The following is a 26,124-nucleotide window of genomic DNA, read 5'->3' on the forward strand; positions in this document are numbered from 1 at the left end:
TACGCTCCCTGGAACCAAACCTATTTTTCAATGTTGTTGCAAATCTGTGATTAGTCTGTTCCATTTCTGTTCTGTATTTTAATGGTGTTCACTTCTGAATATGTTGTCCCTCTCTGCCTTTTTTTTTCTTCCCCCCACTCCTGCAATAGCCCCATCGGGGCTGCAGTATATGTAAATAAATAAATAAATAAAAAGTGCGTAGCTATGTGTAAATCACGTGCCGGTACCAACTTTGTTGCGTACGATAGTAACATTTATTCACCGCATCTTCTTTGCTTATCAGCGTAGCAGTCCCAGTCGTAGGAGCAAGGCGTAAAATAGCGATGACGGCGGCCGTGACACTCCGGCTCCAAACGGTGGCGCCTTGCAAGGCACCTGGTGCGGTACCGTGCCGAAAGCCCGGCATCTATATCCGCGGGCTCCCCACTTGGCTCCGGGGCGGCTGGACTTCGGTGATTCTTCTAGGAGGGGAGGCCGTTCGCGGACAGCCATTGTGCGATGAAGATCAGCCGCGACACGACGATGTAGCATGTGGCGGCGATCACCGCCGCGACGGCGAAGATGACGCACGACCGCGGCATGCTTACCGCGTCCCGCTGGACAGAAGGGAATACGTCGTCCGGGGTGGAAGGCCGCGTCGAACGGCGGGGCTCATCTCCACTGCGCGGCGGCTCTCGTCGCAGCTCCGTTTCGTCCACGGACTCCTCCGGCACCCCGTGGTTCGCGGCCTCGGGGATGTTCCGGCCTTCCGCCGAACGACTCCTTTAATTTGCCGTCGGTGATGTCATTCGCACCGGAGTTCCCATTGATAGCACACGGGACATGTGCGTCTTTCCAGGACCACTGCGGGCTTGTTCTCTGGGCGTGGATCGCGCAGCTTGCGCGCGGCATGAGCTGGCACCGTCCTAATTATTATTCACTTTCTCCGCCTGATATACAAGCTGCGTTCTTGGAGATTACCAGAACAGATTTTCTGGTGAGAATTCTTCGTTGTTCACACTATTTCTTACTAACCAGTGTACTATAATGCAAACTATAAAAGGAAGAACGTATTTCGCAGGCCTGATATTCGGCGTCGGTGAAGACGACGAAGACGAGATGGGCACAGCGAGCAGACCTTGGCCAATCCCTCCGCGTGGGTATGTGCCATGTTTACTCTGGAGAAGAAGGAGAAGAGTAGAAGCGAGAAAGAAAAAGTAATTTACTGAAAGAAGAGTAGAAGGAAACTGCTAATTATTCTAACAGTTCACCACCTGTGTCTTGGCCACTCCCCCGTAGTGGGTATGTGCGATTGTACTTGAGGCCAACCAACCAACCAAAAACCACATCACAGCGCGTCTAGGGTACAAAGAGCGTGGGCAGCCAGTAGGCCCACGAGGCTGAGTGGATGGGTGGTTGGGGGATGCTCACCACACATTCCCGGACCATGTCGCAGGGAGTCTGGGAGCCTGCGCATAAGCTACAAGTTGGAGTTGTGTCGGCGGAGAGGCTGGCTCGTCGGTTCTGTGGCGTCGGGGAAATGTCTGTCTGTAGCTGCCGATATAGGACAGCTTGCCTTCCCTTGAGTGTACGCTGAGGGGGGGGGGGGGGGGAGGTGTCAGGTGCCCAGGCGGCCCAGTGGTTTGAGCGCCCGTCTCGGTTGCGGGAGGTGGTTGGTTCTAAACCCACCACCGGACACCCATCGGTAAAAATGGGTAAAAGCGTCCCCCGGCCTGGCGCTCGGCTTTCTTCAGTGGTGTACGTTTGGGAAAAGCTCCGTAAACCCCGCTGCGGCCCTCGCAGGCCGAGCCCAGTTTCGAACGCACTCGCAGCCTGCTAAAGGTGGTGCCCTTCGGCCAAACGCAGTTCGAATGCCAGTAGACAAGCGCAACGGCCTTTCATCATACGTGAGGACAAACGAGCCCTTCCGGAGGGAGAAACTCCCTTAGCGCCAACACACTGACGCCTGCAGTTCTGTCCACAGAGCGCAGAACTCGCGCACTGACCCACTGGCACACAGCAGAATCATCCGCATAAAAAAAACAACCTCCAGTATTTACTGCTGCTGATTCTGCTGCTGCGAGCCAGTGGATCAATGCGAGTGTCAGACGCTGAGGAAGTTTTTCCCTGCGCAAGGGCTGCTTTGTCCTCAGGTTAGTTGTTCCCGTAAAAAAATGTTTGTGCAAAACCTCTTCCGGGCCATGGACGGAAAGTCGAGGTACAGTGGTGTCGGACGCTTGTATTTCAAAGCAAATATTTTCGCCATCTCATGGTTGTTTTCAATAACCTGACTCTACCAAAAGCCTTTTCGATGCCACGGGTCAGTTCACAATCTTTCTGCGCACGAAAACAATTGTTCAGCGCCCCACTCAGATCAAGCTGAAAATTTCTAAAGCGGACCATGCACAAAGGTCGCTTCCTGCTCATGTCGATCCTCCATTTTAGGTGAACATTCCTTCATCTTCGCTGTCACCTCCGCTGCGTCGGAGAAGTCATCAGATACTGCATCTCCGAGAGCTGCGTAATAGTTGTCTTCCCAACCTTTCGACCTACTCAGATTGAGTAGCGATCAACGTCTACAGGACCATAATATTCGAAGCCGATGAATTGCCGTTTGTATTCCAGTCCAGCGACAGTTTGGAGTCTCTTATCGTTTCCTCCCGAGAGTGAGAAGGCAGTTGTTAGCTGCCTACAGGAGACCTATCATCAGGTGATCGTTTCTCTACCTCTTAGTTTCCCCGTACACTCGCCCGAGTTTCCTACTTCTGAGCGGGGCAGGGGATGAATAATTAATTCAAAATGGCCCAATCGCAAGGGATTCTGAATAGGAGATCACCTTAAACTAATTCGGTATCCATGATCATGAACTGAAAAAGAAAAGTCACACTCGAAATAATTCTACGAACAATCATAGCCCCTGACCATTGGAAAGCATATTTCAGTTAGGAAAGCGCTATATAACACCAACACAAGCGTACTTGGGTTGTAAGACAGGACTCCAAAACGAGGTCCCTCACACCGAAAGTCTTCATTCACACCCCTTTGCTTTATTTGGAATTTTCAGAGGATCTTTGATGTCGGAGAATTACTTCGTAACTGAGAGCACAGGCATTCCCCTGGCGGCTAGCAAGGATTTTACTCATCATTGCGTTTGTTAGAATTATGGAACAACGGTAAATGCTACGGGACATTGATTTTAGCTTATCGTTATCCCTCTGATAACAACAAGAAATTCATTAAATACGTGAGTGGTGTTCTTCATTGTGTTTCACGTTTGAAACCTGCCGTTCTCTTGACCAAGATTTTAATATTGACCTACTGACAACGGCAGGTTTCAAAACAGAAACATATTGAAGAACACCACTCACAGATTTAATTAATTTCTTGGTGCTATCAGAGCGGGAAGGATGAGCTAACGCAATCAGTGTCCCGTCGCATCGGGCCGTCGATCGATAGTGGTAGCAAACATTCGAAAACACAGGAAAAACTGCGTACAAGATATTAACTTTACCATAAACTCTCACCTCACATTCGACACTTTCTGTCAAACCCTTGAACTTTTTAGATCCCACGATACTAATTTACTTTCGGCCTGCAAACATTTGTCCGTGAAAGCCAAGAAGTGAAGCCTGTAATCAAAAGAATCTAGTGTCATCTCGATTCAGACAACTTTTCTTAGTTTTCTCAAGTTTACACAAAATACTGACACCTTTTCTCTCGCCTTAAAAACAGGGCTGTGCATAAACCAATTGAACGATTCAGTGCCATGGTACAATGTGCCGCATAAACCCGATATCCGGAGAGACAAAGTCAATAGAATCATCGTGCATACGGAACCGGATCAGTGAATCTTTCATCTGCTTTGCTTTCAAGATATGGCTGCACAAATTAGGTTTGGTTTGGTTTATGGGGTTTAACGTCCAAAGCAACTAAGGCTATGAGAGACGCCGTAGTGGAGGGCTCTGGAAATTCCGACCACCTGGGGTTCTTTAACGTGCACTAACATCACACAGCACACGGGCCTCTAGAATTTCGCCTCCAAAGAAATTCGGCCGCCGCGGATGGGATCGAACCCGCGTCTTTCGGGTCAGCAGTCGAGCACCATAACCGCTGAGCCACCGCGGCGGCCGGCTGCACAAATTAAACGGGTTACTACGTGTATCGCCACCACTCCCGAGGAAATGTGACCTGAGGACATACGTTTCATCAGCGCATGAAGTTGCGCTAGCAGATCTGACATGACTACAATATTACCTAAAAAATGCGTTTTCGTCCCATCTTTTCTGTGCGTCAAAGTTTTATTGTGAAAGCATTACTTCACAAAGTATAACTAGCTTCCTAGACCTGTCATTGCATTTTCGCCTCAAACACGTATGTTGGGCATACCCTCCCAGGGCCAAGAAATCTTTTCTTGATTACTCATCTGGCCACTCCAAAGTCGTAAAAAATGGGATAGTCACTTCCTGTCTTAAGGCGGCCGTCTTCAAGTCGTGCCCACATGTCATGAACGAAAGTGTTGCATTTCAGTTGGAAAGGCTGAGACAGAGTGGGTACCCTCCGCAAACAATCGTGGAAGCCTGCGGGAGGTTGTCAAGGTGGATCAACGCAGGTTCGAGGCCCAAACTCCGGTAAACAGACCGGCGAAGGGTCGCCGTTATACCGTACGTGCACAGGTTGGCGCATGGGCCGAAGAACCTAGCCGGACGTTACAACGTTCCTGATGTGTTTTCCGCACCTAGAAAGTTGGCTTCAGTCTGTTCCCAGGTGAGCAGCCGGAAGGAAGGAGGCGACAGAAGGAAAGGAAGAAAAAATGAGTGCAGTATCAAGCACACAGCCCCGTTCGGTCCCTGTGCCAGGGGAGTTGTCTATAAGCTGCCGCTAACCTGTGGTTCGATGTACATCTGCCAACAGGGCGATGCGTCAACGAACGATCAGGTGAACACCGAAGATTACTCAGGGGAGATTCCCTTGACAACCTCCCAAAACATTGCCGCACTTGTAATGCCGGTGATAAGAAGCTGCAGTGTAAACTGCTCTTTGACCAAGCAGCAGTTCTGTTCAGGCATAGGGACCAACTTGTGCGGGAGCTCATGGAGGCGTTTCATATGCGTATCAGCGGAGATAATGCATCAGCCAGACTTCCGTCCGCTTCTCTGATAGGGAGTTCCGCTTTTTGGCAAAATCACTGGGGTACACAGGGGGTGACATGTGATGTTCTTGATGTCAGATTGGTATGATTCGTTTTGTTTTTCCTATTTATATGTGCTTGTGTTTCGGAATAAATCTTCAGTTGTGAGTTAGCACTCGTTCTTGTCTGTCTTGCTTTGTCCTCGTTTTTTCTGCGCAAATTTTTCAGTATGTATAACTAGCTCACCGAGTTTGCGTTAAATTCGACCTTGAAGGTGACCTTGGCAAAGCTGAGCATAGCTCAGCCCCTGCAGAAATAAAATAAAAATTGCTGTGACCGGGTTTCGAACCCTAGGTGGCGAGAACAAATGAGCTTCTCTGGTCACTGCACGAGGGCACTATATGCTATCACCGTAGGCGATCACTCCTCGTGTTTAACTCCTACAAAACCTCGCGCTGCGCATTGCACAATGTTGTCTTCGACTTTCACCTGCGGCGCGAGCAGATAGACCAGCTTAACCTCATAGGCACTTAACCTAAGTTTATTGTAGCCAGAGGTGCCAACGACCGAGCAAAACAAAACCATGAGTCAACCAGGCTAAGCAAATGATTTCGCACGACTACTCAGGTAAGGCACGTTAAAACTCTGCCACGTTTTACGAGCTACGGCGAGCTACGCGGTACCACAATCGAGGCCTGCGTAGCTCGTAGAATGTCCGTGGGGCACCTGCCTTTCCACGAGGCACCTAAGAAAGACGCACGCTGCAACTCTAAACGCGTGCGCTGGCGATGAAACCGCACTCTCAATGTGCAAAGCGCAGTTCTGCCAGTGTTAGTGCACCGCGAATCACCGCACGCTGGTCCCCAAACTCGAACGAGGTGTCGTTGGAAGGCAGCTGGTCTGCGGGGTGGCGAGTTCGTCATCCCGTTGGTTTCCCACGACGCCGCAGCGACCCGCCGACCACTGCCCCGCTATTGACACATCCGCGTTCTGCAAAGCGTTCGATGGTCTCGCTTAATACGCACAAGAGCTGCGGACCACAGTCACGGTTCTACTGGCTGCCGAGGACGGAGCGCTGATCGCAGAGCAGGGCCCTATTGAAAAAAAATGTACAAGATATGTATGAGAATTCTGTACGCAATTATTGCTGCGTACACCCTATGAGGACGTACACCTTATGAGGACGTACACCCCACGAGGACGTACACCCTACGAGGACGTACACCCTATGAGGACGTACACTCTACGAGGTCGTACACCTTAAGAGGTCGTACACCCTAAGAGGTCGTACACCGTAAGAGGTCGTGTAGTCAACGAGGTCGTACAGCTAGAAGGTGTGCAATGCATACTCGAGGCATGATGGCATAATTCCAAGTCATAAAACTAAAGGGTAATATGAGAAAGATATGTTATTAGTTTCAGACTTATTTTCATGATGTACTACAAGAATCATAATGCTTGGATCACGGTACCACAATTTAATTACCCATCGACCAGGCATCACAATCTGGACATGAGTTGAGATGTAAGCTTCAGGTGGGATTAGCCTTGTGGTTGCTGCTGGCAATTGCTCCACCGTAACGACACTTACAATAACAAAATCATATAATCAGACACTAACCTATCAACACAAATAGTCACTCGTGCTGTCACCATCTGGGGACTACCGTCCATGTCCAGAATGTACCTTAAAAAAAGACGCAAGGCCTCCTATCTACATAATTTGTTCCTGCACAGGAAAACATTGTTCTGTAGGGAACGATATTGGTGAGCATAGCAGGGCAAAAGATAGACAATCTTTCACCCTGCTATGCTCACCAGCAATGTTGGCCATGCATGAAGCCCATGAAAAAGAGAAATGTCACAATGCCTGCACCACGGGCAATGGTCTGCCTTGTGAATCCACATTAACCTGTTGGTATTTGCATTCAAGATTCATAAAATTGAACTACTTGAACATTAGAGAAGAAAGCTTAGGTTAGAATTTATTTCTCTTATTACATAACAAACTTGGTTTGGATCCCTCATCATACTTAACGCCGGCACCAACCAGACAAACTCGTCAACACCATTCCACTTCTCTAACCCCTATATTCGCTAGAACAGACAAGTTTTCGTTCTTTCCACGCACAATAACAGATTGGAATCAGCTAGTTAAACCATCGTCTCATGAGTTGTAACCAATTATTGCTGTATTGTGTTGTTCTTTTTTTGAACTGTTGCGTTTTTTGCTGTTTGACTTGTTCGCCCACCCTGCTTGGACTCAGTGTCCGCAGTATTTTGTAAATAATAATAAAAAAAATTAAAAAAATGTCTTCAAAATATGCATCATAATGTTGCTGCACCACGCATGCGTAAAAAGGATGGTGCTGTAAAGCTCAGCTTGAAGGACTGCAATGCTTTCGCGGACATCCTTTATTAATGCATGTCGCGCAGCATTGAGGCCAGATGTTTGTTCAGAAACTTTATCCTCTCGTCCTCACTGTGCTTTTCATTCGGGTGTCCCTGCACATATGCACCATAAGCCCCTACAAAGAAAAAAAAATACAAATCAGAAAACCGATTCAAGTCACTGTGATTGAAGGACAAGAAATCTCGAAATGCAGCTGAAAAAGAAAAGTGGCAAAATTCTGTCCTTCGCAAAAAAGCAGATAAACACAAGCCACTGTTAATCACACATTGAATCGGTGGTCTTCAGCACAATGTGCCCTTTGTAAGCATGACAAAATGAAGTTTTGTTCCAATTCTAAATAGCAAGCAGGCTTGCTAGTTAACATATACTGGCTATTCAAAACAATTAATTCTGTTAGGAATGACTGCTGCACAGAAATTAGACATCCTACAGATGGATGCAGAAAGAAGTTAAATTGATGCAATCACTGAAAATGCCAAGAACGCCTGCCTTGAAAGTACAACACTTTTATTATTCACTTCTAAAAAAGACACTTCGGGTCCATCACTGGATTCATATGTGGGGGACGCGATGAAAGGGAACCGTGCCTCTCTCTCTCGCTTGTTTCCTCCTTCCCACTTATGTTGTTCCCTTGGAGCGAAAAATAACCCAGTCTGCACGACATCTCAATGCTGTCCTGACGTCCTTTATTCTGCCTCTTGAATGAACCTAGTGCGCCTATACATACATGCAGTGATAAGATGGCCGAAGCCACTACGGAGCAGCTCGGTGCAACTCACATAGGACAAAGTGTCACGCGTCACCGCACACCATATTTTGCTGTTCCTAGCAGCTATGTTTGAAAGAAAAACAATGTGTAAAAGAAAACAATCGAGTTATCAGATAGTTTTACCACAGCATGGTCCGCTTTCGCAGATGAGTCGCAGACAAAACTATGCCTGCGCAATGGCCGATGTGCGCTCTTCAAGGCGATCAAAGCACGTGCAGATAGCTCAACGCGGGCACGGTTTACGGTAGCAGTATGCGAATCGCCTCCACGTAACAAAGAGGGTTCAGCTTAAGTTAAGAACAATGCAGCGAGCTATGGAAAGGAAAATGATAGGTGTAACCTTAAGAGATCGGAAGAGGGCGGAGTGGGTGAGGGAACAAATGCGGGTTAATGACATCCTTGTTGAAATCAAGAGGAAGAAGTGGGCTTGGGCAGGGCATGTAATGCGAAGGCAAAATAACCGCTGGTCCTTAAGGGTAATGGTGTGGATTCCAAGAGAAAGCAAACGTAGCAGGGGACGGCAGAAAGTTAGGTGGGCGGATGAGATTAAGAAGTTTGCGGGGATACAGTGGCGGCTACTAGCAAAGGACAGGGTTAAATGGAGAGAGACATGGGAGAGGCCTTTGCCCTGCAGTGGGTGTAGTCAGGCTGATGATGATGATGCGAATCGCACTACGCTAAAACTATTTAAAATGTTACCCTGCAGCTATGAACAAGTAATCTAGCATCAATCAGATGAATGCGGCAGTATACTAAAGCGGCGGCGTGAAGTGCCGCCGCTGCACCAGTACAGTCACTTTCTCGAGAGTTCCAATTTTAGCGTCGCATGCGAGGCACCTGTATGACTTTGCGCGCATCGTGCACTGTTCTTACTGTTCTCACTCAACATGACGATGCAAAACTGAAGTTGCGTGCAGTTGACTATGCCGAGCAATGACATGGAATTCATGGCCGGCACCAATTGTGAATGTTTGTGCCATGCGCATACCCAGTGTACCCTCCCCGCCGCAGGATGACCAGAGTAAATCCCTGCGTGCTGCAGGCCTATTTCGCTCCTGTTTTCATGACTCTGGGAAGCAACGGGCACCAGGCCAGCATACATATGTTCACCAGGGATAAAACGCAGCTCCCGAGAATTTTGTTCCCATGGAAATACGGAGTTCCGGTGCAGGCCTGGCGCAGACTTCTTGTAATTTGGCATAATGTAGCAGCATGTAGCAGGCTATGCCTTTTGGCACAGTTTGGCGCAGCAATCACATCACTGTGCATGTGAACATATGCCATATTCTGTCCTCATGGCGAAAACATCCAAGTTCACACATAGTAGTTGCCTGTGTCCCCATTTTTTTTGTTTATACACAGCGGGTGCCATAATGTAGTGCTGAAAGGCTACTAGTAAAATAAAAATAGCAAAAGAGACTGATAACACTGTTTTAAAGAATAAAGCAGGAAGGCAATTACGTTACCATTCAAGATTTCAGTGACGGAAAAAAGAACCTGACATGGTTTAGCTGAAAGCTTGACATATTCAAGCCTTTACAATTCGTTGAATCACATTGAGATTTCATTTAAGCAATGTAAGCCTACTCACTCCGCACTGCTTTGAGCTTTTCGGGCGTCAGTGCTGGCTTTGCCTGGGCCCCGTCTTTCAGCTTGTATTGGCAAGCTCTTCCAGTAACGCTCCTGTTTTTCAGCGTCGCAGAATCCCAGAAGTAGCGCATGATTTCTCGGGCAAACTGGGAGTCTGTACTTGCCGCGCACATCCATTTCCATCTCTCAGCGTCTATGAAAAAGTTATTGCCAATGTGGACCTAACAAAAGAAGCAAAACATTTTAGTGAACTCAACTGAAAACTCCAACTCAATGAAAGTACTCAGTTCTAACTGAGCGCTGTGAGAAAAGAGGAGGTTAGAGAGAGCATCATTTTCTTATCTTTATTCGAGAAATCTGCCAAGCTTCTTGTTCACACTACTGCCCAAGACAGCTACGTTTTGCTGACTGATAAAAGCAGCCACTGCCACTAACCTCAGAACCACCATTCAACTGTAGTCTGTCATAGGCAGAGCAGGCAGCATAAAGTTAGCGGCGCTTTACCAAGTCACAAATGAGAATGCTTTAATAGCGTTGCATTAGGTGCACAGTGCTCGCCTACACATCACACTTTTTTTCTTGACCTTCCATTTTGCTGAAGAAAAAAAGGGCAATGCTAAAGCTGTTGTCAAATGCACCAATGTCGGCCATTTACACGCTCTAAAAACATTTCAGTTCCCACCTGAGCATGTGAGGGGGGACATAGGTTTCGAGAGCCAAAAATTTGCGAAAATAACATTTTCGTCATATTTCGACTCGCGAAGTCCAAGGCAGGAAAAAAAAGCCGGTCCACACACCTTTCCCAAAAATGTGGAGAAAGGGCAGACAGGACGGGAGGCGAGGGTGGGGATAATAGGTGGAGGGGGACACCTTCAATCTTACCAACAAAGAAACATCTAGGAGCTTCTTTTGTTGGGCTCTGCCCTGTCCTCCAAATGCTCAGATGTGGGCTGCACCAGCATAGCAAAAATCGCATGCAAGCTTCCACTGCCTACTAGGCACAGTTCCAATTGGTAGCGCCTTATCTCAGTACTGGGTGGGTGAAACAGGCGAGCGAAATGAGTTTTCATCTCATCTCTTTATTTTGAATTTTCAAAGTAATAACTCATTTGCATGCTTTGATTTGAATAATTCTTTTTACACTGTTCTCTGGAACGCATGCTGATTCAATTTAATGTGATTAATAGGCACCGAAGAAAACATCGCAGCGGCCTTTTAAAACCAGTCCCCCCCCTTTTTTTAATTAAGGCACATTTTTAAATTTAAGCTTCTTGTATACCTCGTGAACTACACTGACATTTGACATTATAGCCATCATTTGGCTTTTCAAAGAATGTCAATTATAAAGTATTTAGTTGTTGGGAAATACCAGCTGTTTTTCATCTATTGAGATGTCTTAAACATTAATAAAAAGGAGAAAATATGCAACTAAAATTTGGTGTCTATTCAGGATTATCATCACCCACACAAATATAAGTGAAAAGCAGTTTGTTGTAAAGTGTAAAATTGAGCTTGCCTTTCCATCCACAGCCACGAAGAGTGGAGCCTTTGAAATGGTGTCGCCTCCAGCAGCTGCTGGCTGGAGTGTCTGCAATTTATTACACATTTTAGTAGAAATCAAAGCCGCATATCCTCTTTCAATGCTTACAAACAGGAAGAAAATTTGCCAACATGACCAGCAGCTCACTCTTGAGTCTAGCATGGGCGTACTGAAGTAAACTTTGCACCACAATTAGCATGAAATTACTCATTAGCCTTCAGGTCAAAAGAATGCAGTGAGCGCATCAGCGACAATTTGAGCATATGGATGGGAGTACATGCAACAAGTTGCGGACAAAAGAAACGGGTGTGCCAAAGAGGGCGTTACATAAGCAGAGGAGTTACCAAGGGTTGAGGTCTTGGGGCTCGAGACCTCTAACCAAAATAAAGTTCACAATATGGCCTCTTCATGTCTACTCGGAGCAGCACTAATTATGATCGCCAGTCAGCCTCCACAGCTGCTGTTAAACTAAAATAAGAGGCAGCGAAATAAGGGCAAGAGTCCTACTTCTTATGAAGCCAGAGGAGAGAATAAACAGTGAAAGCTTCATTTAAGCAAGCAAGAAGGCTACACGTAACTATGGGAGAGGGGAAATGACAAAACATGCAAGCAGCAATGACCAGCGTCACACACAAGAACGCGCACCGACTGCATTATCGTTACACGTGGGTGCATGAGCCATGAAAGCATTTCTGATAGTAAAATCTACATATACACTACACACAGTGACAGCAACTATATTCAATGCCTTCAGGTTTTGATGGCTCTTCTTGGTCCAAGACTACCTGCACTACAGAACACAGGCTAAAAAAAAGAGAAAATCCAGAATTCAGCAGCCGAAGTGGTATAATAAAAGCTTCATTTGCACAGCATGACTGGCAGGTTCCATCCTGCTGTGGTCCGGTTTCTCCTGCTACTTCCTCCATCGCTTTGAAAGAACAGCAATCATCATCGGCACCAAAGCTGCATGCAGCTATTCATATGTGTAAAAAGGGACTAGCAGGCAGCTCCTGCGTGTGCTTCGAAACTAAGGTATTCCTCTCATCTACAAGCCATTTTCAATGCTCGGGCACTGACTCCTATGTTTCAAAACTTTGTTGCCACGAAAAAAGAATTGAACTGGTTGTTTATCAGGAGACCTAATGACTTCATGATTTGAACAGCACGAACTACAAGGGACAAGAAAAGAAGGGACACAGGACGAGCGCTGACTCGCAACTAAAAGGTTTATTCACTGAAACCTTCTTATATGAAGAAACAATCAACGGGAAAAAACAACATAAAAAAACTAAAAACCATGAAACGCAACATTCGTCAGGTGCTCCCGAGAAAATTCATCTCCCTATCGCAGAGGAAAACAGATGGTTTGCTGACGCAATTCAGTTGATCCCCTGCGATGTGAAAAGCCTCGACAACTTCTCGTGTCGTCAGATCACTGTGGGTGTATAGTACACGTGTTTGATTGAATATTGCAGTGCATTTTTTCTTTTTCAAGACTTTACATTCTAGACAATGTTTGACCAAATGTGAAAGGTCATCACCGTTGTTTAAGTTGTTCCTGTGCTCTTGCAGGCGCTTGTTAAGGCAACGCCCTGTCTGACCAATGTAACGCGATCCACAGGAAAGGGGCACACTGTATACAACACATGTTTTACAGGCCACAAACTTATCCCTGTGCGCAACGCCACATCCTTCTTTTTTCTTCTTGGCCTCTTTCTTTCAATGGCAGGGCATATCTGTTTGAGCTTGACGGGGGCTGAAAGGAACACGCCAACTTTGTACCTACTTGCTACGTTCTTTAGTCCGTGGGAGACGCGGTGAACATATGGCAAAACGGCAAATTTCTTCTTTTCAGGCTGGACGTCTGTCGTAAGCGGAGTGGCCTGACGCTTTAATGACTGAATTAAACGAGAACACGCCCCTGCTATCATCTGGTCTTGATATCCAGCAAACTTAACCCTTGACAACTGGGTCTGGAAGCTATCTTGAATGGCGTGATGACAGGATTTGGTCAAAGCACTTCGCAAGCAGGAACTGATTATGCTATTTTTTACCAATTTGGAATGACCGGAGAGAGAATTAAGAAGTGTCTTTGACGACCTCGGGTTATACTTCCAGCAAACATGGTTCTGCTCGAAATGCAGCCGCAGGTCTAAAAACTGCAGTTCGTCGTTAACTGGTGCCTCAAAAGGGAACTGTAACCCCGACCCACACTCCCTGAACACTTTTAGAATGTCAACCATTCGAGCCGGAAAACGCCCACGTTCTACAAAAATAAGATAGTCATCGACATATCTGACGGTCTTGAGATGTAGGCCAGACAGGTTCTTTTCCAGATCCCTGTCAACGTACAACAGAAAAATGTCACTTAAGACAGGGGCCATGTCACAGACCTGTATTATAGCCTTCCACATGACTGCCTGTTAAAGCGTGTGAAAAGGTACATTACAGAAGATAATGACGAAGTGGCGTTCGTAACACAATGCGGGATGTCTGTGGAAAACTTCCTAGAATTGCTACGGTTTTATTTGCATTCCACTTTCATAGGGTGGCAAGGCAAGCTATTTGCGCAGAAATCAGGAGTGTGCATCGGGTCCAGCGTCGCCCCTGTCTTAAGTGACATTTTTCTGTTGTACGTTGACAGGGATCTGGAAAAGAACCTGTCTGGCCTACATCTCAAGACCGTCAGATATGTCGATGACTATCTTATTTTTGTAGAACGTGGGCGTTTTCCGGCTCGAATGGTTGACATTCTAAAAGTGTTCAGGGAGTGTGGGTCGGGGTTACAGTTCACTTTTGAGGCACCAGTTAACGACGAACTGCAGTTTTTAGACCTGCGGCTGCATTTCGAGCAGAACCATGTTTGCTGGAAGTATAACCCGAGGTCGTCAAAGACACTTCTTAATTCTCACTCCGGTCATTCCAAATTGGTAAAAAATAGCATAATCAGTTCTTGCTTGCGAAGTGCTTGGACCAAATCCTGTCATCACACCATTCAAGATAGCTTCCAGACCCAGTTGTCTAGGGTTAAGTTTGCTGGATATCAAGACCAGATGATAGCAGGGGCGTGTTCTCGTTTAATTCAGTCATTAAAGCGTCAGGCCACTCCGCTTACGACAGACGTCCAGCCTGAAAAGAAATTTGCCGTTTTGCCATATGTTCACCGCGTCTCCCACGGACTAAAGAACGTAGCAAGTAAGTACAAAGTTGGCGTGTTCCTTTCAGCCCCCGTCAAGCTCAAACAGATATGCCCTGCCATTGAAAGAAAGAGGCCAAGAAGAAAAAAGAAGGATGTGGCGTTGCACACAGGGATAAGTTTGTGGCCTGTAAAACATGTGTTGTATACAATGTGCCCCTTTCCTGTGGATCGCGTTACATTGGTCAGACAGGGCGTTGCCTTAACAAGCGCCTGCAAGAGCACAGGAACAACTTAAACAACGGTGATGACCTTTCACATTTGGTCAAACAATGTCTAGAATGTAAAGTCATGAAAAAGAAAAAAATGCACTGCAATATTCAATCAAACACGTGTACTATACACCCACAGTGATCTGACGACCCGAGAAGTTGTCGAGGCTTTTCACATCGCAGGGGATCAACTGAATTGCGTCAGCAAACCATCTGTTTTCCTCTGCGATAGGGAGATGAATTTTCTCGGGAGCACCTGACGAATGTTGCGTTTCATGGTTTTTAGTTTTTTTATGTTGTTTTTTTCCCGTTGATTGTTTCTTCATATAAGAAGGTTTCAGTGAATAAACCTTTTAGTTGCGAGTCAGCGCTCGTCCTGTGTCCCTTTTTTTCTTGTCCCTTGTAGTTCGCGCTGTTCAAATCATGAATATCTACCAACTCGCCCAACTGAACGTTTTGCTAATGACTTCAGTAACACAAAAAGATGCCCGCATTTGTGAAGCTTTCAAGAGACACAGAGCCTCTTACTTGAATCTGCGACCTGGGTGAAGGCTGGTGCTCTTCTGGCTCTTGCGGGTTGGCCTGCCTGTTGCATAAGGATGACAGCCGAAAGTTTGGTGGCACCTCTTGCCTCTCAGGGGTGCCTGAAGTTCTGCTTGTGTTCGGAGGGGCAATTACTGGCCCCAAATATTCAGACACAGGGCTGGCCTCCTGCTGGTAGCTCTCACAAGCCTCTTGGGGGAGTACCATCTCCATGACTGAATCTTGGGAGCGGGGTGCTGAGTTTGGACTCTGTAACCCTCGGTTGGTTGGGTCAAAGTCAGTCTCCTGAAAGTGGTGTCAAGAAAGCGTTCAACACATCGAAGAGCAAAGATATTTCGGTGAATGCCTCGAATCGGCATGGCGTTGAATGGCTACAGGATTGCCATGTTGTGCTACCCATAGGCAGGCAATTATTTTGTAGAAATAGCCACCTTACATTGGCTGTACAATCTCTAGAATCATACTGTGATTTCCTATCGGTGTGCTTTAAATCTTTCAGTCTTCTCTTCGGGACCCTGATCTAGGAAGGCATTAAAAATGAAAAATTAGTTTAAAGATGTTGCCAACCATGCGTTATGTTAGCTAGTTAATTCTTAGAGCACATCGAGACACAAGTGAGCAACTGGGTTTTACCTAAACATAAAAAGCGACACAAATATGCTGCACATATAGTATGAGGTTCATTACACTGAATGTATATCTGTAGATGAGAGATAATGCAATGTTATTGTACTGTGATTCATACCTCAGATGGCTGCCTCGAAGCTGCTTGCGTTTTCTTGCATGCTAGTGCAGCCATCACGTTGTGTTCCAGTCGCCCTGCAGAAGCCATGAACACAATGACCAATTGGACATTCCACAATAAGAGCTTTCAGTGGGCATTAATCGATATTTAGCACAGTTGCCAGCCATGAGATTTAAATGTCTGATATTTTCGCCTCAGAAATACCCAAGCATGGCTTGCAAAATGCAACAGATGAGAAATTGTTCCTAACTCCCTGCCAATCAAATCCAGGAACCCCTTGCAGCAATGATTTATAGTCAGTACTCACTTCACTGCAAGATAATGGTTTAATATCCTGCTTGTGCACTTCCAGAGCAAAGTCATACACTAAATGCTCAGTCAAACTGCACACTAGACACAGGTTTTACTGAAAGCAAAGTACATATTTTTTATTTCCAAAAATAAAAATTACTGCATTGCCGACATCTTTCTCATGCTGCCTGCTTCAAACAGTGCAAAAGCCACTTATTTTTTTTTCCTTTCTGGGACAATCAGATGTCTGCAATATTAATTAGCCACTTACTTATGGTCGTGCCCATGAGCTCCTGGAGCTCATGATTTCGCTGCACTTCATCCAGCCGGGCCCTCTCTGATACCTTGAGTTTCTCTTCAAGCGTTAAGATCCGCTTTTCAGCTCTCCTCAACAGTTTGCCAGGCACCACGTCATCGTCGCTGTCTGTGTCAGACTGACAGGCTTGTGCCCGCTTTTTGGCGATATGCTTCATTGTTGCTCTTTTTGCAGAAGCTGCACTTTTTTTCATTTCTTTTGCTGTGGGGTTCAGCTGATGAGCCTTGAAACAAATACGAAAACAAAATTACAGTAATGCATTAAATGCAAAGGCTACAGAATTCACATGAGCAGTAAGGCTACCTCTAATGGTCGATTGATGACCCGGTGGCTTGCCTCTTCTATCACTGTGCGTGGCACACTCTTCCGCTTCTTCATCATCCTTTTGATGAGGTCTGCCTTGTCAACTGCAAAAGAAATTAATTTTACTGAGTAATATTTGCAAGCCTTGAAGGACTGTGCAAGTACAAACCATGTGACAAAAACCTTACTGAGGTTTTCTCCCACAAACCGAGCACAGCTATTACATCCGTGTTTAAAGAAAACAACATCTATTCTGCGGGCAGCCGGCCAAAATGCGCCGCTGAAATATTGGCACTCATCGTTTTTTTTATGCTTAGTTTAAGCATTTTCTCTGTTCTTTTTCTCACGGTTCTCTGTTCTTTTTCTCACGGTCCAAGACACCCTTAAAGCAGCGCAGCAGCAGCTACTAATTTGTTATATCAAAGAGGAGCCACTAATTGTTGCCGTCCCGACTCTGCCTGCTGTGTATGCATGTGTGTCGTGCACATTACGGCAGATGGAGCCACTGCCCCAGCAACTGACCCAGTAGCAACAGTTACGTGTGCGTCTGTGTGAACTGACAGAGATGCTGCTGAGCTGTGGTGTGTGTGGCCAGACAATGATTGATGTAAGAATGTAACCAGTGTGAATTAAAACCATTGCTACGCTAAAGGAACACAACACTGCTATTGGCAGCTGCACAACGTGAAGTGAAAGCCACTCAATGTAATTTTCATTACCTCTTTTGGCTAGCAGAACTTCGCACTCTACTCAATATTGGCCATTGACAACAGCCAAGAGCAGCAGCAGTGAGTGATCAATCTTTGCTTCTGTAGTAGTCTGACCTCTGGTGAAATACGCTTACCACCAACGGCTGCAAGCACATAGCTCGAAACCACCAGCAATGTAAAGCCTCGTGGGTAGTGCAGAAGGGATACACAAGTGGCCCTTTATGAAGTCGAAGATAGAAGTGCTGCAGTCGCAGCGAATTTGAGCACATGGAGCAAGCTGCCCCATAATACTTCCAAAATTTTCACGGGCTTTTATTTGTGCTAAAAAAACAAGCTTGAGCCATGCAAAGGGTAGTTTTTCAGAAGCATCTATTCCACACCATTTTCATGGCACTCAACAACTTTCCAAATCTTAATTGAGCATTTAAAGAACCATAGACACAAATTTCAGTCACATGTTTTCTTCTTGCAAAGGATGTGTTGGCTTTTAAAATACAGATGGTTCACAATGTGGTATTCAACCACTACGACTAAATTATTTATAATTCAATTTCTTCTTGAAGCTTTTTCTGGGTTTGGGTTCATCAACCAAGCGATAGCAATGACAAGTAACAGTGTGTGTTCAGGTCATGACAGCTGCTAAAAACTAAGGTTGTTAATTTGTTTTAATTTCTGCAACACAAACAAGCCTGCTGCAACAGGCGGTACGACGCATCAGCAGTCATATTGGCTTTTTTTTTCATGCTACACGACTGAAACATGAACCACATGTCACAGCAATCAAATGGCTGATGAGAGCAAAACCGAACCAGCATAAAGAGGAAATCTAATTATAAATCATTTAGTGGTCGTAGCCTAATACCACAATGTAATTCATGTATACTAATGTCTAGCACATCATCTGAAAGAACAGAACACGCAAGCAAAAATTTTTGGTCTAACTCTTCAAACCCATATTAAAAGAGTGAATTATTAATGTCGACTATAAAGTGAATTTTGGGGTTTAACATCCCAAACGGCAGATGGGCTTCAAAACGCCATAGTGGCGGGCTATTGAATAATTTATCCCACGGCAGAATAATTTATACAATTTGGGGTTCTTCAACGTCACACGCTCTGTCATCACTGCACATGGGGGGACCTTGTGCATTTCACTCCCATTGAATCGCACGGCTGCCGCAGCGGGGATTGGGCCTAGGATCTACTAATTATTAAAGTAGGAATTACAAGAAAACACTGACAGATGACACTGACACTACTCCTTACAATGTTCACTTCATCCCAATTCAAAAGAATGATTGGATTTTCTTTTCTTTAATCTTTATCCAGCCTAGCTCAGACAGCAGCGTGCCCTTCGATCAATGCAAACCACTATAGACTAATTTTTTATTCAAACCGTGGCAGCTGTATTTTTGTGATGACAATCAAAAATGCCCGTGTGCCGTGAAATGTCAGTGGACACTGAATGCTCTGGGTAGTTGAAAATAATTCGCGGCAGGCAGGTATCTAAGGAGGAGTAAAGAAGGGGCTCAATTTGCTTTGCAGTGCTACTGTACAGCTGGCATCTCAACAAGCACCCCCCTCCCTCCTTCCAGGAACAATACCTTTGGTGCCCATGAAGCATGTCAAGAAGCTACAGTGTGTGTGTAATTGCCTTAGCCCTTCCTCCACCAACCTGCGCCCTGAAGCTGGGAGTAGGACACCAAATAATATCCATGAAATCACATGAATACTTCCAGTTGTATGTTCTTGATTGGTACCTTCAGTTGTGGTCTGTTAGCTATGAGGTGTAGCCTTTGGATTTTCAGCTCCCCCTCTACACCATCGTCTTTCGCCGCTCTGCATAATACCTATGGCTGGTTAAAAAGAATGAATTTTTAAATTCGTGCCCTTCATATACGCGGGCGCAGCCAGCAGCTACACGATCACGCTGCCGCACTGTGAACATCAAAAGCAATAGCAATGTACAGGAAATATTCAATAAACGTAAACAAACGATATGGTGCTTAATATTCTAGGCACTATAATATACATGCAACATGACTAACATGGTGTAAAGTGGAGAAACGCGAAACGTGCAGATGACATCGTAAACGTGAGGAGCTAAGTTACAACTTCAAGCAATCCAGAGCTAAACGCACGCGGAACGCCAACCAACAAGAAGCACAGAACCCAAAATGGGCGCGTTAAGTTAGCCTGCTCCGAGCTCCGAGGCGGAGTACTCGAGCGCGACACCTAGGAGCTCAGACGGAGCGCAACTTAACGGCCATTTGATTCCCGTGCACGCATGAGCGCGCCACCTGACGTTTCCACCATTTCCGTTTCCGGGCAATATTTCGCGCGCATTTTGACCATGGCAGCAGTCAAGCGCAAGTTACTTCAATTCTTGCTAGACGACGACGAACTCGACGAACTTGACGCCCGTAGGCGCAGGCAGCAGCAGCGGTTTACCTTCATGCTGCAAGCTGCCCGTGTTGCCATTCAAGGTAAGATTCCACTGCTTTATCGCATTACAGAATATTAACTTTGCTCTCTTCGTATGAAGACCACAGAATCGCCGAGAGGAGCATCCGTGGCCTTGAAGGATACGTACTCAACGTAGTACCTCGGTACACAGACATGCAGTTCAAGGAGCATTTCCGGATGACCCGAAGCACCTTCGAGGTAAACGACGCGATCAATTTTGTTGTGCAGCGCTAAAGAACGACACACAGAGAAGCACAGGATGGTGCTGTGCTTCACTGTGTGCCGTCCTTGAGCGCTGCAACAGCTTTTAATAACTATAAATCAACAAGCCCAGCTGACAGTTTTGCTACAATTTTGTTTGTCCACCATGGCGACTACGAGTGTATGATTTGGGTGACCGGCGTCGCGGCCAACCAATAGGAGCGGGGCAGCGAGAGCGGTTTTGAGATTATTTTGGACTGGGCGCGATCCGTAATTCGGCCCCAGTGGCTCCCTAAGCACAAGCAAGCACTAAACACGCTCGTGAGTTAGTTTATGACGGTAAAAGGGCAACACTTTCTATACATTTTGTAACTGCAGTGAGCTAGTATCTTAAAATGCACTGGCCAATTTTGTTGCTGATGAAATTCATTATATCTAAGCTCATATCTTGAGCAGGAGCAGCAACCACTGGACATTCAAAACTTTGTGGTTGCCATGCAGGTGCTGCTGAGAATCACGCAAGAGTGGCTCATCATGGAGAGGGCACCTCGAATACCTCTGCAAACTAAAGTCCTGATGACATTGTGGTTGCTGGGCAACCAGGAATCGTTTCGTGGAGTGGCAGATAGATTTGGGATCAACAAGGGCTTACTGTTTTATCTAACAGATCGCATTATAGAGGTCTGGGCACGTGCTGCAAAAGAACTCATCCGTTGGCCTGCAAACCTGCAAGATGTTGCTCGGGAATTTGCCCGAAAATGGCGCTTTCCAGGAGTTGTTGGAGCTGTGGACGGATGCCACATTGCAATCAAGGCCCCGGAAAACGAACAAGATGCATACTGCAACAGGAAGGAATTCCACTCAGTCATCTTGCAGGGTTGCTGCGACAGCAATATGATATTCACTAATGTACACGCAGGCAGCCCAGGACGGATGCACGATGCCAGAGTTTTCGCCACATCTGGCCTTGAAGAGGTAGTAGGCAACTTGCCGCAGAATTTTCATATTCTAGGTGATTCAGCTTATCCCCTGTCAATGGGTCTCATGCGGCCGTACAGAAACAATGGCCACTTGACAACACAGGAGGTCAAGTTCAATGAAACGCTAGGGGCGGCAAGGTCAGTAATTGAGCGAGCTTTTGCTCAGCTGAAAGGAAAGCTCCGAAGGCTTAAGTACCTTGACATGAAACCCACTGTGAGAATGAGCAACTATATTGTGGCATCGTGCCTCGTTCACAACATAATCCTTCAATGCAAAGACACATTCGGTGACGACGACAGCACCATCGAGGAAGAGAGTGATAAAGATCCACCTCTTGATGATGAGGACACAGAGCCTGCGGACAGCCACGCTGCAATGAAGAGGGATTCAATAACACGCTTTCTGTGCAGAAAGTAGTGTTAAGGTTTACAACAGGTAGGGTACTTCCAGTCCCGAAGTACTATGCATGCAAGATGCATCACACGCACAAGCTCTATGTGGTGAAATTATTTATTGTGTACATGAGTTGATCATTTTTGGCCAGAAGAACTCTCACTGGCAATAAAATATTGAACACAGTGTCTGGATGTTTTCTCTGAATAAAAACTAAACTGGGCGGTACTGGCCTGTACCACATTCACTGACTAGAATATAAACTGAGAAATTGCACAGTATACAAACAGCAAACGCATACAAAATGAACAAAGTTTTTGCCCCAACATGACACACAAAAAGAACAACACAAAGTTCACTGCTGCTTACCCAGTGCTGCGAGGCGTTTTAGCATACCCAGTTTAAGCCTCTGCATCTTTAATTGCTGCTGGTATCTTTTTCTTTCTTCATCCTGCCATGAGTGCAAGTTCAGCAGAATTTCCTCCAATACACCAGCCGGTGTTCGACGACGCTTCGCATTTGGTTTGCTTTTCTGGTCCGGAGCACCATCATTTCTTGAGTTCTTTTCGCAGTGCACAGTTTCTTCTGTTGTCGGTGGTTCATTCATGCCCGGGGTGGCCACAGCTAATGCGCAGGCAGCTGAGGTGGAGGGCTGTGGGAGCTGGCTTGACGCCACTGGAGCCTGGTACTCTATGTTATTTGCAAGCAAGTCATCCATCACCTGAAAAAATGGCCACTCCTTTCTTTCTCTTCCACTCTTCTTCTTGTGCTGGCGGTGCTTGTCGTACGTGCGTTTGAGACCTTTGAACTTCGTTTCACAGTCCGCAGCAGTTCGCATGTACCCGTGCTTGCACATTTCTTCACTAATTTGTTTCCAAATGTCTTTCCTCTTTCTCTTTCTATCACTGAAGTCTTCTTTATGATTCTCATAAGATGAAATCAGGAGAAGTACCTCGGCGTGTACCCAACTTGAACTTTCTTTTGGGAGACCTACAGCATAAAGGAGAGCTACAGCTTAAGCCCCCGCATAAGAGATTAGTAACAGAGCATGAAAACCATTTCAATTCAAAGAAAAGAGGCTTTACTCACTGTTGTAGTTATGGTCGTAGTCATCACTTTCAGCAGTCCAGAGGGAAAACTGGTCCTCTGTAAAAGTCATTCAGTCATGGTGTACATCAGCCTACATCAGGACTCATTTAAGAATTGACGCTAAAAAAGTGACAAAAAAAAGAGGTCTTCGTCACCCTGTGCGTCAAAAATAGTGGCAGTGAATACCTCCAATAACCGCCTGTGTGCGAGTACAGCGGAAAATTAACCCGGCAAAAAGTGAAAATTCATATCATGTCACAATTTCTATCACAGTGAAAATGCAACTCATGAAATTTAAACAGATTTCATATATTATAATATTCTCTCAAGAACCCTACTGTTGCAAGCACTTTGGCAAGAACGAGCGTTTGCCTGCGCCAAGTACAACGTTTGAAGGAAGTACCGATTTCATGAATTTCCGAACGCGCTTTGTACTTATTTTCGCTAAGTGCGGCGACGTACAACACATCGCGCTCGACAACGTGCCATAAACTTAGCTACAGCTTTACAATAAAGCTGGCTGCGCTACGCCAGCAACACAAGGCAAAAGCAAGAATTTAGATTTTCAACGCAAGATTCCCGCAGTTGTCGCTCGTAACTGCTCGTTTCCTGGAAACGAACAGAACACTCTTTATGGCTCAAAGAACGAAACAAGGCATTAAAAACTCATACACACCTGAGTCGTCGCATTGAGCGGTTTCCGCGTAAACATCCGACCCTGTGCCCGCCGCATCTCCGCAAAGCTCAAGTAAGTCAGGTCCTACAGTCGCAGCAGCCGTATCAAGTACGAACCCTGCAAATGCACCAACGATTAAAACAAGGTCACCGACGAACTAGCAACAGTTTACGTACGTACCTGTGTTTGTGTTCACGACGAGCACAGACCGCGCAGCCATAACTGCCGTTAACCGCGAAAGGCGCCAAAAAGGAAGTAGAACCATAGTACCCGGAAATACGTCACGTCGCCAGACGAAACCAGACCCGCGCTCCCGCACACCGTCGTCGAGGGCGGAGCGCGTAGAGCGCGCTCTGCAAACACACACCGGAAGTCAGTTGTGGTCGTTTAGCTTACTTGGAGCGCACTCTGACGACTCGAGCGCGCTCGAGTCCTTTAACTTAACGCGCCCAATGACTGACGGTCCCTGGCAGGGCCGTGCCTTGTCCTCGGCCGCTGCCGGATACGAGAGGAATGGCTATCCACGACCGACAACCTACTTTGCGAATAGTTTCATGCCAAAATTAACAAATTTTTTAGCAGAACTGGATTAAAGAAATTTAAACTTTGGCGGCGCGCACATTATCTTTCTCTTTCCTTGTTTCTGCTGCGTACATGACGTCTCGAGACATCATCGAAGTACGAGATCGAATGCGAGTGGCTCGAGTTCGGACATCATTCGAACCCAACGACATTCAATGTCCCATGCGCCAGCTCATTAAAGATATTTGATGCTAACGCTATTCAATTTGAATGATATTAGCTACTGAGACAGCGGTATAAGAAAATCGACATCTGAAATGCGTACTTACGTCCTAGAATCACAACATCGCCGTCGTAGAATCCTTCTTCGCCTTCATGGCCGCCAATAAATCTTCCTGTTGTTTGTGACTTCCCACACGTCCTTTGGTTCGAAGTCCTTGACCATTGAAATATGCACGATGGCTTTTGCGCCGTCCTTGTATTCAACGTAAGCGTATGATGGTGCTGTCATCTTCGACCGCGGTCTTACTGCGATGAAAGGTAACACAGCTAAACGGCAAAAACAGCGCGGGCGAGGCCTGAGCACACTAGCACACAAACAACAACGACGACGAACGAGCATGAGACGAGCACGCAAACATGTGGCCACATGGAGGAAAGAAAAAAATCATGTGACCGGAAAACGGCCCCGCCGCTGGGGGCAGCACGGAGAGATGCCTCCCCTATTCATGGCGCACGAGCAGAAAGTTTGCCAGATTCGTCATCAAATTAGCCAACCTTGATATATCCCTATTATCTTTGTTCAACAACTTAATTCTGAGACGGTACAAGCTTTTATCCAGCTCGCTGTCCAAGCACCTATATTTCCGACCATAGAGAGGAGCGGCGTCGTCTGCTCGAGCAGACGACGTTGGGCGCTCGCCTGCTCTGCGCCTCGGAGCAGGCGCACACAAAGGTTTTAAGAGCCGTGTCATGTAATCGTGCCACAAGTAGCAATCCCTGATTCAGGACCGAGCTGAGCTTACAGGTGTGCAAACAATGCGAAGGACCCGACTGTGCTCCTTTCGAATGAGACTGCAGAGACGCACATGCTTCGGTCCATTGTCGTGAATATTTCGCGTATTTGGCTACTGCAAGAAAATTATAATTACATGGCTGCAATGGGAGCTACACAACCTACATGAAGCAGGCCTAGCTCTTTAGTGTTCCCAAAGACGGAACTAGCCTGGAAGCATGGCGAGAGGCTATTTCCAGTAGCAACCACGTTTACCTTACTAAGAAGGCGAAAAGAATTTTGTCAGCGAGACAAGTGCGATGAAGTATGAGTCAGTCGCCTTTCACTGTATCTATTTTAAAAAAAGTGGTTTGGTTTGGTTTATTGGGGTTTAACGTCACGAAATGACTCAGGTTGTAATGGACGTCGTAGTGAAGGGCTCCGGAAATTTCGACCACCTGGGGTTCTTTAACGTGCACTGACATCGCACAGCACACGGGCCTCTAGAATTTCGCCTTCGTCGAAATTCGGCCGGAAAGGGTGGGGCTGCCCCTTAATCTGTATGAACCGGAATCCCCGGAAGTTATTACCACGTCCTGTTTCTTTCACTACTTACTTTTGTCATGTTACACCAATTAGCCCGCAGTACTCTCGCTGCTACCAGATTTCGAGACCGGTTGTAAACGGCACTTGTTGAGAGGGTTAATACTGCATTTGCTTGCAGAGCAGGTGGCTCGCCTTAGCTGCTTCCTTCTCGCGCTCGTACCCCTGCTGGGAACAGAAAGGGATAGAGAGCAAGTATTGTGCCTTTACTAGAGGCTTGAGCTGAAAGGGGATGCGACCATGGTGCCCTAAGCTGCCCTAAGCCGCGCTTACATCAATGCCAAATAATGCACCTTGAGTATACTTCGTGTGGCGCTTCGCCCTTAGCTTTTGCTTTGCCTTCTTTTTGTTTTGTTGGTTTTGTTTGGTTCTTGGATCCTGTGGTACACTTGCGCCCTTGTCGTTCCCTCTGTTTTTTGTTCTCCTCCCTGTAAAGAATTAAAGAAGTATAGACACCTAATTTT

At 46.3% G+C, this 26,124-nt stretch overlaps 3 protein-coding genes across 3 annotated transcripts; 1 reads left to right on the forward strand and 2 right to left on the reverse strand.

Annotated features, from left to right (window-relative positions):
- Window positions 1–7,504: 7,504 nt before the first annotated feature.
- LOC149357107 (uncharacterized) lies at window positions 7,505–24,441 on the reverse strand. Its single transcript, XM_089584435.1, has 8 exons — window positions 24,393–24,441; window positions 17,026–17,129; window positions 16,678–16,945; window positions 16,116–16,189; window positions 15,356–15,655; window positions 11,396–11,467; window positions 9,881–10,100; window positions 7,505–7,635 (listed from the first exon to the last, which is right to left on the reverse strand). Exons 2-8 carry the CDS (start codon window positions 17,101–17,103, stop codon window positions 7,526–7,528), a joined length of 1,122 nt encoding a protein of 373 aa, XP_089440561.1. The 5' UTR covers window positions 17,104–17,129; window positions 24,393–24,441; the 3' UTR covers window positions 7,505–7,525.
- LOC149357108 (uncharacterized) lies at window positions 20,051–21,800 on the forward strand. The gene is made up of 3 exons (XM_089575384.1): window positions 20,051–20,221; window positions 20,281–20,399; window positions 20,904–21,800. The coding sequence occupies exons 1-3, from the start codon at window positions 20,089–20,091 to the stop codon at window positions 21,798–21,800; spliced, it is 1,149 nt and encodes a 382-aa protein (XP_089431510.1). The 5' UTR covers window positions 20,051–20,088.
- On the reverse strand, window positions 22,132–22,835 carry LOC149357109 (uncharacterized). Its single transcript, XM_089575385.1, has 2 exons — window positions 22,820–22,835; window positions 22,132–22,766 (listed from the first exon to the last, which is right to left on the reverse strand). The coding sequence occupies exons 1-2, from the start codon at window positions 22,833–22,835 to the stop codon at window positions 22,132–22,134; spliced, it is 651 nt and encodes a 216-aa protein (XP_089431511.1).
- Window positions 24,442–26,124: the final 1,683 nt, after the last annotated feature.

Source organism: Amblyomma mixtum, chromosome 3 (genome assembly GCF_055824585.1).
Source record: "Amblyomma mixtum isolate Tamu chromosome 3, ASM5582458v1, whole genome shotgun sequence".
NCBI classification, from domain to species: domain Eukaryota; kingdom Metazoa; phylum Arthropoda; class Arachnida; order Ixodida; family Ixodidae; genus Amblyomma; species Amblyomma mixtum.